The sequence below is a fragment of the Betta splendens genome, chromosome 4 (genome assembly GCF_900634795.4).
Source record: "Betta splendens chromosome 4, fBetSpl5.4, whole genome shotgun sequence".
Taxonomy (NCBI): Eukaryota; Metazoa; Chordata; class Actinopteri; order Anabantiformes; family Osphronemidae; genus Betta; species Betta splendens.
Window position 1 is genome coordinate 28926886 of NC_040884.2, and position 13754 is coordinate 28940639.

Sequence of the window (13754 nt, forward strand, 5' to 3'; positions counted from 1 at the left end):
CATTTTTCAATCTTGAGACACTACATCAATTGATGTCTTGAATAATACAGGACAGCAATTGAAGCAACATCGTATTTACCCCCATGGAGATGATCCCGAATACTTTCGAACTATTTCAGCTGGGCATAAAGGAATCATGAAAGGCCCCACCGCTCCCCAGCGTCCCTTTGCACGCGGAATGGAACCAGAGTCTTAATATCAAAACTTCAAATAGTTCCTGTATAACCAATGCAATGGTGACGGGGTGGGAGGGGGAGATCATTTACACTTTACTCACTTTCTTTCCTTTCATTCTTCAAGCCTCAGAAGTGTCTCTTCTCTGCTACATCGAAAGTCAAAAGAAGGACTGAAGAGAAAATCTTTTTCTTCTTTTCTTTTTTTTTAAAGAAGCACATTCCCTGTGAGCTATAGAGGCTTAGAATGGTTAGACAATTTAATTGGATAAAAGGAAAAGATTAAAGAGGCCCTGACTGTGTTCCATAAATAATTGATTTCTAATGTATTTGTAGTGGCAGTGAGACGCTGTTGTTTGGGAATGGGGGATGTTGAGTGGCAGAACGCTTCAGATTTCCCTCAGTCTTTGCCGTCTTTGTTTTTTCACGCCGTGATATTGAAGCAGCATGAAAGGCAGAGAGGGAGCACACTTGCAGCTCAATTTGATCTTACATCGTCAGAAATCAAAGATCGTGCATGTAAAGAAGGATCGCAAGGAACTTTTTTTTTGTGGGAGACCAAACTTTTTCACACTATGTTACTAAAGAATACAATTCTGCTGGTGCAACCCTTGCAAACCCCAGAGGCAGAGCCAGCCACTATAGCTCGTATCCTAAACTAATAAAAGAACCGCAAAATCCATTCTGGGACTCCAACTAAAGTTTTCTAGTGGATTAAAATATCCAATATGTACGGTAGTAAAAATACAAAACACACTAACACTGCATATGATAAAGCTAAAATGAGTTAACACGATAACATTCATACAGTAATGGAAATGTAACGTTGTGCTGCTTTCCCTTTTAAGGTTTATGTATCATTCATTTATTGTCAAAATTAGCCAAATGCTTTGTAAAAGGTTAAAAGTTGTGATACCTTAACTACTTAACATACCCAGACATAAACAATAGGTCATTGGGTAGTTAACAGCAGAAAACAAGTCCACTGAACACATTAGCAGAGTAACTGTCAGCTGCTGAAGTGCCAGAGGCCACGACTGTGAGCCGTTTCATCTCCTCTCCCTCTAGGTTAATCTACTTTGTTGCCTCATATTGCCCTCCGTGCCGCCTGACAATGCCGTGGCCCCCGGTCGCCCCGGGACGACAGGAGAAATGGCTGTCATCGCCGCATTTCAATCTCTGAATGCCTGGTTCCTAACCCCAGCCTTTAATCTCATTCCCAATGTCAGCAAATAGCAATCTGCAGAACTGCTGCGGCGATGATGGAGGACGGAGGGTAGGCGAGCCCGTGCCATTAAGCATTACGGCTCTGCGTGTCAGAGCCGCCGGCAGCGGAGCGAGGGGGGGACCGAGTGTAGGTTACATGTTGTAGAAGCAGGTTGGACAGGAGCGACTTGGAGGGGTGCCAGGAAGTGAGTGGGGTCTGCAGACGGGGCGAGAGAGAGAGCGAGCGAGCGAGCGAGCGAGAGAGAGAGAGAAGGAGAGCAGGGCAAGACAGGGAACAGGTGAGTGCACGTGTATGTATTTGTGCTGCAAAATATGTGGACAAGCTGCGTGTTTAAAGACTCCTCTCTGTGTTTATATTCTGTTTATCCGTGCGCACCCGTGTGCTTGTAAGCATGCCTGCGTTTGCGTGCATGAGCGTGCGGATGTCTACTCGTTCCTGAGGTCAAACGCTCACTCACAAATGAAATCTAGCAACGTGAGTGCCCGGAAGCCTCAGCTGGGCTCGCACGGCAGCTGATCTTGCAAGCCTCAGTGGAGCTGTCTCAACGAGGCAGGCTAGCAAGCTCCGAGCCTGGCGGGGGAGGGAGGGGAGGGGAGGGGAGGGGAGCGCAGTAAGACGGGAGGGGAGGCGAGGGGAGGGAGAGGGCGCTGGGAGTGGGGGCGGTAACCTCAAGTGAACTGCTGCCAAAAACGCGGGCTTCTGTCGCTGGGAAGAGGAGCCCGGCCTGGCACGCTGCATCAGCTGAGAAACTAGAAAGCAGCGTAGCGGGGTCAGTGGCGGCACTGGGACAGGATAATAAGAGGAGAAGAAGTGAAGGCGGTCCACGGACTCTGGAGAAAAGTCCAAGTGTTCACAGCCCCAACATAAATACTTACAAAAAATATCACGTGACCGACTACAGGCAGGGTGGTGAGGCAGCATGTAGTGTGCTGCTAAGGTCTCAATCACAAAGGGACCACATTACAGGCCGTAAGCTAGAGAAACAACAATCATGTCCTCAGTTCTGCAGGTCTGAATATTAACAATCAAAGCATTTCACATAATCAACGTGAAGCAGAAAGTCAAATCTGCCGCCTCACACCGACATAAATACCACATTTTGCTCACAAGAGGCAGCTCCGATGGATCATACGAGGCTATTGTGTTGTATAATCTTGTCTTTTGCAGTCATACATTATAATCCACTGTAGGTGGCATGGTGATGCATGAGCTTTAGACGAGTTGCCATGTCACCAGACTGCCTCATACGCTGCCCCCCCTCCTCCCCGCCCCTGGGTGGTCGCTGACCTCCTTCCAGCAGCATTACGCATTTATGTCTTCTAGTGACTTCTAAACAGTGTGCAGGAGTAGGAGTACAGCAAACAGACGGGCCCAGCTGTCTTTAGAGTGAAGGATGAGACGGTCCTCGTGTAAAATACGATTTACGTAATGATAACAAAACATTACCAACACCCATGTTAATCATATGCCGTAAATATTTAGCCTATAATCATAACCCAGGTGTTCCAGACATTTGTTTTTACTTTGCTCAGCTGTAATCATTTGTCACATGACGCAGGTCGTACCAAGCAGGCCTTTTTATGGCGAATGGATTTTAACCCAAACCTAATTAACTTGGTGCCTAAATATAACACAAATGTCTATATCATATTATAATATAATCCAAGTTTTATTGTTTGCACATTTTCTGTTTTCCAGGGACCTGCCTTCCATCTTGGCGCTATTGTACAAAGAGGGCAGCCACCATTTTGGGGCACAATGCAAAGGGCTGGCCTCCATATAGGGGCACTTGCTCACACAGGGGCTGTCAGATGGATGGGACAAATGACATTTATGGAAGACCTGTGGGGCAGAACGCAGTTTAATGAGGCCTGATAAACCAGATGCGATTTATTTTAGATTATTATTAATCATCTCTTTTCCCACTACTCTTTTTCTCTTACGTGTCACTCTGTTCCTGCCATTCGTTTTACTTTTTAATTTGTTTAAAGTTTTAATCCTTAAGATTTCAGTCCTGGTGGATTTGGCCAAACCTGTGTTGCCGTGGTAACGGCAAGTGCAGTTTAATAATACAGCATCTCCTTAGGCGACTACTTTGTCAGAAACACATCTGAAGAGCTGCTGGTGTATTTATAACAAAGCTGAACAACCAGTGTCTCAATTAAGTATTTAGTCACTTAGAATTCCAGCCATGACCTGATCCATTTTTTTGTTTTGCTTTACAGACACATTTGATAAGCAGTTCAGCACTAACCACAGTGACAGACGTGGCACAGTACCTGTGACCTCTTCACAATAAAAGCCACTCTACACTGAATACCTCCAATCGGAAACAGCAGCAGTACGATAACGATGGTTCAGTCTTGTTACTTTGTCTACAGTTGGTTTAGCTGGTACCTATAAATGAACAGCGAGGCTGAGATCAGTAACGTGAAGCTACAGTATGAAGCCTTTTTGCATGAAAAGGCCTTCGTTGTTCACAGTAACAACTCCAATAATACAAAGAAACAATGACGATGTAAATACACTCAATGGGTATGAATGAAGACATTTAGGTATCATTAACATCTTATTTAAGAAAGTCAAGACCTACTAAGGCCCTACGAATAAAAACTTAATTTAAAGCAACCCGTGCAGCATTTAATGTTTAAGAATGCTTATACATTTAAATATATTATCATATGAGACTCACATACAGCTTTATTTTTTCCATTTACACAAACTGACTTTAAAGGGACACCTTCCTTCAGACACTAAAGAAAACAGTGATGTGAAATGAGGGGAGATGATTGGCCAAAGGCATTTGAAGACTGGAGGTGGAGTGTGGGGAAGTGGAGTTGAGGGGGAGGAGGGGGTCTTTTTAAGGCAGCAGAAAGGTTTTACTCTGACACACATCCCACTTGTTATGACATGTAGAAGCACATCTAAAAGCAAACTCCTAAGAGGTTGCTGAGGGCGACCTCAGTAATATGCAAATGAATTCCACCAGAGCACCTTAGACAATGCACAAAGCTGTCTAAACTGGAAGCCTATTAATATATTAAGTCGTGATGCTCGGTTGTGTTGTGAAGAAGCGGCGGCTCCGGAGTGCTCGGCGCGAACCTAAACTTTTTCTGACCCAATTACCTCGGATGATCTGTTCCGACTCCTCTGGCCTGCGCTGCTGCCGGAGCTACATTGCCATTTGTTTCTCTTCCAAGATTCCTCATGAACATTTCATGCGAGGTGTCTTATAAATTATGAGGGCTCCTCCGACTGACATTATGAGGGAAAATGCCTTTTCTTCTCCGTCTCTTATCATAAAACAAAGGCTAACTCAAACCAGGAGGAGAGGCTTTCCCGACAGCTCAGAGGCCTGTGAGGAGTACAGTATGCCCGCATGGCTCTCGCTGCTAATTTCCAACGACTCTCTCTCCAGCATTTGATAATAACATTACAACAACGCTCATTCATGTGACTGTTCAAGAAGCTCTCTGGAAAGTCGCTGTGTATAAATATTGATTGGATATTAAAAATGCACATCTTTCTTAATCCTTTACGGTGGAATCTAAAAGGCTGGGATCACATGAAGGAATCCTCAACTTGTCAGTTTGGCAACAGGAGAAATACTCTAATAGGAGAAATAAAAACAGACGCTCCGCAGCAGAATGAGCTACACCGCGTAAGTATCATCATCACTAATTGTAAATAATGAAAAGCATCTCATCCTTTCAATTATTCAGCTTTATGTCCTGGTTTTGCTTGACAGGAATGTAGCGATGACAAAATATTGTAAGTTCCTGTGATGCACAAATGCCAAGGCATCTGTACTGCAAGCTGAGTAGCTGTGTCTTATTAGATTTCCACAAACACAGTACACCTACGCACAACCTAAGTGGATTAAATATGACGGATGATGACATTTGGAGAAAAGGCTCTTTCAGATTACTCAAATCTAATCTGGAACTCTAAATCAGGACTAATCAGTTGCTTTTCAAAGAAGCTTCAATCACAGGGCGAATTTCTGGCTCGCAAACTGGGTTTCTCACAAGAAAAGCTGCTCTTTCATAGCTCGTCATTTTCAGGGTTTTTTTAACAGTCTGAGGAGGGTTGGCATTTGAGTACAGCTGCTTTTCATTTGACTGTTTCGCCATAGAAAGCCATCAAAGACACTCGTCAGCTGTTGTTGCTGGATTGCGGCCGCTGTAAAGGAGCGCGAGCATTTGTGTGCAACCATAATCCATCGATGGAAGTCGGTGGAGTGTAATGAAAAGTTTCCCTGTGACATCACAGAGGCAGATCTTAACATTAATTCAAATCAATTAACCCCCTCTGGACCAATAAAATGCTCAGATTCAGATTAGAGGCTCATCAAAGACATTACTGACACTAATAAAACTTCGCTATAGGAAGACAATGATTCAGTCCAGTCGTGCGCTAGAGATCGCAGCCCCACTTTGATTAATCTTGTTAATTACTAGCCTTAGGGTTTCAACAACTGCTAGCTGTCTTTTCCCCCGTATCCTGCCAAAAAGAGAGGAGGCTCGTGTGCCATCCGATTCTTTGTAATTACAAAAGTCTCATGCTGTGGGACCTACTCTCCCACGGCCAGTACAGTAGCAGACACGCTGGACAAAAAGTCAACTCCAACATCACTGTGCTGACTCTATGTACATTATTCAGCAGGGGAGGAAACAGGCTCGGTGGATTTGCAGAGCAGCGTGTGCCTACGCTTGAACTTGTACTAATGAGTCCCTGCAGTCACCTCGCTTGTGCCCGCTTGCTCTGTCTTCCAGTTAATTCAGCTGTCGCCTCGGTTAACCACTAGATGACCCTCCTCCTCCCCTATGCTCCAGCTGGGGGACGCGCTCTCTGTCCCTAACTTGTTCCGGCTACCTCTACTGATGCCCGACCCATTTCTCTGCTTGCTTTATCGGCCTTTAGTCTCTTCTGCAGCGGAGCTGCCAAATGCTACGCTCTAGCAGGACATTGTGCTCATTCCAGGATCCACACTGCAAACGCATTCCCCCCAAAATGAGGCCAACAAGGCTTTGAGGGCCATTTCTCTGGAAAATGACTACACTTTGCTTAAGCTACTAGATCCGTTTGACCTACGTCTAATGTGAACCAATTAAGGTCTTTACATCAGCACGCGCTAACGTGAAGCCGGATATCTTTTAATACCAGTTAAATACATGTCCCTGTAGCTATAATACACCTACACATACTACCATGGTGCTGCTGTGTGATTATATGCTGATATAAAGCCTGCTCCAGAGTCCCCCTGAATGTACTGAGTGAGGTATCTAATGGGCATGGGAACTAATTCCAGGGCAAAGGGGATTAAAGGCTAGAGAAGAGAGAGCAGCAGAGGGAAGGCACTCGCTGGCACCACAGGGTACGGAGGGCGGAAAAATAGAAATGAAATATAAACGCACAGAATCCTTGTCTTCTGAATCCTATTTTGCAAAATAGTATTAAAGGTGGTATTTGTTTAATCCTGGCAGTTATATTATATATTTTGTGAAAATAAAATTAAACATGAACTGTAGGAAGTACTGTGAAATAATATAATGCTTCACAGTAAAACAAACATTTGTTTAGAATCAGAAATTTGAAGCTGCTGTATAGAGCTTCTGGTTTATCTCCTATAATGGTGCAGTGTATCACACACAGACTGGTTCCTCCACAGCTTTGTCCACACTATGGAATTAATCACACAAGGCCTAAAAATACGTCTGTATGAGTCGCACCTGCTTGAAGAGCCTTGAACCATTTTCCAAAATCATCCGCGACACCCAAAGCAACTTTGTGGGTCACTGGGTGGGCCGATCTAGGAAAGCTCATGCCCGTCTCGTTCCATTAACCTACTGTCCCACATTGTGAGGCTTCAGCCATAAGGCGCGTGTTTGGGTTCGTGGATCTCACAGGAGAAACCGAGGAGCAGGATCCTGGTTTTGGTTTCACGACATTCCGCAGTGCAACCGAGAAACGGCTTACGAATGGACATGTAGCAGGCAGCAAAGCACTGCGAGTGCGGGGGAGCTTATCAGATTATAAAGGCCACCTCGCTGTCTTAATTTGATCTGTGCTCTGAAAGCTCTTGATACCCCCGAAGCCACATACAAATATTACATACCGTTGCATTTCCTGTAGTTCTTACTTCAGTGGTTTAATCTATCTACACTTGCAGAGATTCATTCTGATGCTACACTTGTTAGCTAGATATACTACTTTACAGTAGTCGTTCCTACCAAATGTAGAAATATATATTTAATAACATTATTTTACTATTATAATAAACAGTGTTGACTGCACATCATGATTCTAACAAAGTGTAAGTGACAACATTTTTGCAGTACTACTTACCGAAATACTCCTCAGCTGGAGGATGGTCCATGTCAAACAGCATCTTCTTGGTCAGGCGTTCCAACTCGTCTTCAGGATGGGCAACGGGAGCTCCGCCCTGAGGACGACAGACCAAACACACAGAGACTGAGCGTGTTAACACTTGCTTGCGTTCATTTCCAGCCCTCCGATGGAAGCCAGCTGTACTCTGTACGACACAACGGACGATAAAAAGCTGAAGAAACAGTCCAAGAGTGCATCGCTGAGCCAAATACGTCTAGGTCTAACATAAAGCGTCACAAAAAGCGGACTTCAATAAATCAAGAAGGAAGCGCTGTCTCAAGGTCAGATGAAACATATTCATGGTAATTAACATGCAGTAGATGGTCTCCAGTCTGCTTCTGTCCGCTGAGATATCTGACCCTGGCTCAGGCCCCAGAGGTGTGCAGCTCAGAAGGTTGTGCGTATCCTTCTGTGCAACACAAGCATTCAGGGGGGAACGTGACCCTGACTAATCCTTGTGTTTGGAAGATAATGATAAAAGAAAGAGGAGGAGGAAGAAGCAAAGCTGCGTTTTCAAGTCTTGTACATTTGAGCAGACAGGTCAGGAGCCATTTATTTAGTCTTTCCTGAGCACAAAGACTTGAGATGTGAGATGTGTGAGGCCGTAACCTGGGAGATGCTTTAGAAGGGTGACATGGCTCTGAACGTGCCACTTCCTTCCTCTCCTCGTCCTTCCTCTCTGACATCTGCCTGCTGTGTGTCTGTACGAGGCTGACGTGTGGTGCCTGACATTTTCTGCCAATCATTCGAGGCGCCTCAGCATCTAGCTGCCCCCCCGTCCACATGCCTGGCTCATGGCGTAATCCCGTCTCAGGTGCGTGTCCTTTGTAGACACCCCGGAGGCCTAAAGTTGGCGGCTTGCATGCGGCGCGGCCGAGTTTTTTCAGAAACCTGTGACACTTTGATGACCTTCCCTAGATCTAGGGCTGCGTCGATCTTTACAGTAGATTTGATTTTCAATATTCTATCACAGGGTGAGATTTGAGTTGACCTTACAGATGTTCTTAATTGTGACATCTGGGAACATGGTGAATGCTACTTGTCAATAGACGATTGAGTGAAAAATTGTTTTGTATTCAGAAGGAAATTATCTTGTCGCGCAACCGATATTATTGATGACAACATTTCTATTCACGTAGCTATTTGTGTTTCTCGGTCAAAGTTTCATGTCCAGGTATTAACAAGGTGGTAATGTAATGCAAATGCAGCAGATCTGGTGAACACACACACACACACACACACACACACACACACACACACACACACACACACACACACACACACACACACACACACACACACACACACACACACATTTCCAGACACAGCGAGAAATGCTGAGCTCAGCTTACTGTCCACAATGTATCAAGGAGCATCTACACTTTATGATGCATGACTTCTGCTGGGGCCCGAGCTCAGGATGCAGCAGGCTGATAATGGAAGGCCAAACAGTAGGCCTCATTAACTCGGAGGGATCGACATTTTCGACGTGCAAATCTCCCTGCCCTGCTGGAGCGCGCGCTGGTGCTCGGCTTGGCCTGAGCTCCTGAATTCCTTGGCACCCTGTGCCTCCATAGCCACTCATGCATAGATGGCTAGGATCACATCATGGAGGATTAGGAGGAGATGAAAGGAACATTCCTCAGTGGCTGGATACTTCTTTATCTGCAACTTATATTATATATTCATATTATATATATTCATGTACGACATGTAAAGACTAACAGGTTCTACAACCAACACAAAAGCACAGATAATACATCTGTCCACATAGTGTACCACAAAGAAGCCCTTGCTGTCGACACTCCGCTTATCATGCCTGTGTTTTTGGTTGGAGACAGTGAAGAGGACGATTTAACACTGTTAATCTTAGCTCCACATCAAAAGCGCATTGGAGAGAGAACGAAACGCTGCTATTACCAGAAACAGACTTTTGAGTTTAAGCTTCATTTATACCTTATCCACTCTTTGACACCCTGCAGCAATGCACTGCCAGAGAGTTTAAAGCTCCTTGTTAGGGAGTCTTTTGTGACAGCACGGAATAATTTTTCACTTGAATAAGAGAAAGAAATTGCTTCCCTGCATGCTTTATGATTGCTTCGCAGTTCTTGTTCGGCTTTTCAGAGGCAACAATGGAAACCATACAACAGCTATACGTGCTGCGGCATGATTTTTCAGTTATGTCTGGCTCAATTCAGTAAATTATTTGCCTATGCCCTGAGGACACTAAGCCACAGTTTCATTGAAGTCTTAAATTCAACGGTGACTAAGTTAACAGCTGCACCAATTTTGACAGTTTGTCCAGGCTTATAGTCTCAGGTCGTCCACCAGAAATCCTATCAGGTGTAATACCCCTGAAAGACTTCCCTATGGACCATCAAATGCCACCAATTGATTGATTTCCACAGCGCCGATAAATGCCAGACGGCTTAATGTCAAAATAACCGAAACAATACCGTGTGGGAGTGACCACTGTTGCGTGCTACCTGATGCAGCACGACAGTGAAAGGTGAGCAGACAAAGCAGAGTCTGGGGGCTGATCGCTGCCTCGCTGCCACATCTATGAATACAGCTGTGCCCACCGCCCACTGTGGAATTGGCATTGTGTCAGAAGTGATTAAATGAGGAGGTGGACGGAACGGGCCCGGCGCACGCTCTCACCTGATGCCCCTGACAGCACCGCGTCCCGCTAGGAACCAAACCCCGGGCTCTGTTCCGCCTGCTGCCGCCGCGGCAGTAGAGTGTGAACAGGAGCGACACGTGTTCTCGCCACATCTGATCTACACCTGGGTTAAGAGGAGCGGGTGAACAGGAAGCTGGAGGTATTTACATGCTATCGTCAAGCAGTGCGGGAACAAAGGGAACGCGCACGACTGAAGGAAAAGCCGTGGCGGAACTTGAAACGGGTTAACTCTGACACAACAATGATGCAACATTATTTAATGTTAGGATGTAAAGAAGCGTTTGATCTCTTCCTTTTGGGGCTCGGATGCATGTACAGACAGCTGACGCGCACAAGCAGTTAGCATTTAATTATTATTACTATTATGTGGCTGTTACAGTGCTCAAATTCAAAGGCTGTTTTATTCAATCTCCTTCCAGAGAGGAAGCAGAAGCTTTCACATAGCTTCGTCTTAGCTTGCTACTGTAGCTTCCACTTTCTGACAAAGACTTGAATAATGCTGGGTTGTGCAACATGTTAACCATTATACTGTAACAAAAATCAAGAGATGCTGCCAAGGCATGATGAAAAAGAAAATGTTTCCTGTTTATAGTACAGGGCTAAAAGCATCAGTGATGCGCATACTGTCTGCTAAGCATCCGCCTGCAACAGTATAAGCGCTGACCTCAAGGGTCAAAACAAAACCAATCCCCACCGTTCCATGAATCATGGGCTGCATCCTCATTTTAGGCCAGTTCGAACCTCAAATTCACAATAAGAGGGAGAAAGACTGCATAAAGGCCAGAAAAACCTGAGCTACAGTAAAAGTTGTAAGCAACTGCAGTGAAGCTGGTGCAGAGCAGGCCAGGCCGGGTGAAAGACAGCGGCCTGCGCACAAACCTGTGTCTCTAAAGCTGCAGATCATCCGTCAGGTGAACGCAGTGTCGCACCTTAAACCCATTGTCTCGCTATTCACAATAGCGTCACATTTCCTGCACGATCAGCACAAACTAAAAGAAGACATAATCACCCCCAGACGTATTTATCCACAGATTAAACGATGATGGACTTTAAAATACTAAATGCTCTTTAGTGTCAATGGAGCTGCTGCTTTAACTCAGGCTTTTGAGAAGAGAAGCTTTAGTCCGCTCACAATCTGACGTCTCCTCTTTTTGTCTCCCTCAGTCACAATGCTATTATGTAAAATGGACACAGAGGCGCTACGTGGCAAATGGCTTATTAGAAATGATAGTAATAATAACCACAACAACAGCAAATGGACCACTGCATTAGTTAAGGTTCATAAGGGATTGGATTTTTTTTTATTGGATTGGAATGTCTAAAAAAAGCATTTGTTGCCGCGACACTAAACGAGTGATTACAGCAGCTTAGGCGACTCCGTTTGAACAAAACAATGAAAGGATTGCTGGATCAGTCACACTATCCTTTCACTGACTTAGTACGTGTGTGCATGTGTGCTCGTGGGTATTTTGAGGAGAGGGGGCTTTGGGACTGTATTTAGTGTGCATTAACATGAAGGTACAGTATAGAGGGCTTCCTTTGATTGCACACAGTGTAGGAGGACACATCCTCAGGATTGTTTGTGTCAAGGTGACAGAGCAGCTTCACTTGGAACCTTTAAGAGCACCTCAACGCTTCATTCATTCATAAACCTGACCACAAGGAACTTGAGTTTAAATTCACAACACAAGACAGCTGATGCGTGAGGAGCATCACACCTCCACTAAGAATAGTTCACCCAGTCAAAAACAGGAAAGAGTTGCTTTGTCATTTTTTCGGCAGCTGCTTGTTTAATTTACAGACGTGTTAAGTCTGCGAGAGGAACCGCATATTAGAGGCTTTGTGTAATCCAGCTGATGAATTTGCTGCTCGCGATGTTAAACAGGTTATGAGTAATCTGAAATCCATTACACTTGCAGAGGAACCATTGCGGTGCTGCGAATTAAGCTCAAGGCCACCTTCTGAGGAGGCGCAGATAAAGTATACATTCTCTCCAAACAAAATAGGTCATGCTGTTTCAGCTCCAATTAAACGCAGAGGGAGAAAAATAACAGCAAACTGAAGCGCAGCTGCGAACGGAGCAGCCAGCGATAATTAAAAACGAACCGATGTCATAATTGACATTTTCCACCACCGTTGGAATCTCTTGCTGGGAACAGAATCCGCACGGCGGAGTGCATTTCTGCGTGTTCGCAGACATGCGATGTATGCGGAGGGGTCGTTCGACGTTCGGATTGTGCGTGTGCAAAAAGTAGGTCATCTGTTCGGAACTGACACATCCTCCTGCAAACAGATATTTGAAAATCTGAGTGTGTTAAGGGGTGCCACAAGCGATCTGGAAAAAAAAACCCAACAACAACAACAACAATAACAAATGACTGCACTAATTGTTGGGATGGAGATGAAACTTATTTGGCGTCTCTTTGTGCATCATGACAATCCTGTGAGTGTAGCAAACACCATATTACACAGGATGCAGGTTTCACTGGTTGGGCGACTGCTCCCCTAACGTGGTAGCACAGAGCTATATTTAAACAGATGTGGTGGACATAATGAAGAAGAGACAGGTTATGTCTTCAAATCAGCGTGCTGGCAACCTGCACTTCCCCTTTGTAATACACAGTGTTGTCGTTCTCCTGTGTAATTTCGCCTCCTAAGCAAACCATGATATATCCCCCTTCTTTCCAGCTAAACAGCTACATGGTTTAGCAGAATGACACCCTGAAGGAAATCTCTGGACCGAAGCACCACCGCTAAATTACCGGACCTGACACCGCGCAGAGCCTGATCCACTCCCCGGATGCCTCCTTGATGAGAAAAAATGTTTCGAAAGTGCACACGTTTCATGGATTCTGAGGCCAGTTCTTTTGTGGACACAAGAGGATGTTGAGAGGAAGGGAGGAATCCAGATGCGGCAACGCTCCAGAAACAGAGAAAACTTGTTTACAGTGTGTGCGCACAGATGTGCTGACGCTGACAGACGACCATATCCAGGAGGAGCCAGCAGGGGCCACTGTTTATGCAGGTGGTCCTGGGTGGTCCCTTCCTTTCTGAACCAAGGTGGCTTTAGACTTGCACATGGATTGAACTGTGTGTGAGCAATACTTTGGACCAGAAACAAGCACACTTGATCACACAACACCAACGTAGCCAAAATCCAGTTACTACATAGATCAGCATGTTGCTGTCACCCAGTCGGCTACAGCATCATTAAGTAATCAGACTCAAGGTGCAGACTAACCCCAGGATGCATCTGAATGCCTTCACTAAGGCTCAGCGA

The 13754-nt window shown here is 45.2% G+C and overlaps 1 protein-coding gene across 9 annotated transcripts in view; it reads right to left on the reverse strand.

Moving 5' to 3' along the window:
* Nucleotides 1-13754, reverse strand: part of lpp (LIM domain containing preferred translocation partner in lipoma) — a 99960-nt gene that overhangs the window by 21118 nt on the left and 65088 nt on the right. For all 9 annotated transcript variants that reach the window (XM_029146692.3, XM_029146689.3, XM_055508049.1 and 6 more), the window contains one exon: nucleotides 7750-7846. In XM_029146692.3, coding sequence (XP_029002525.1) covers nucleotides 7750-7846 — 97 coding nt within the window. The remainder of the gene's footprint in view (nucleotides 1-7749; nucleotides 7847-13754) is intronic.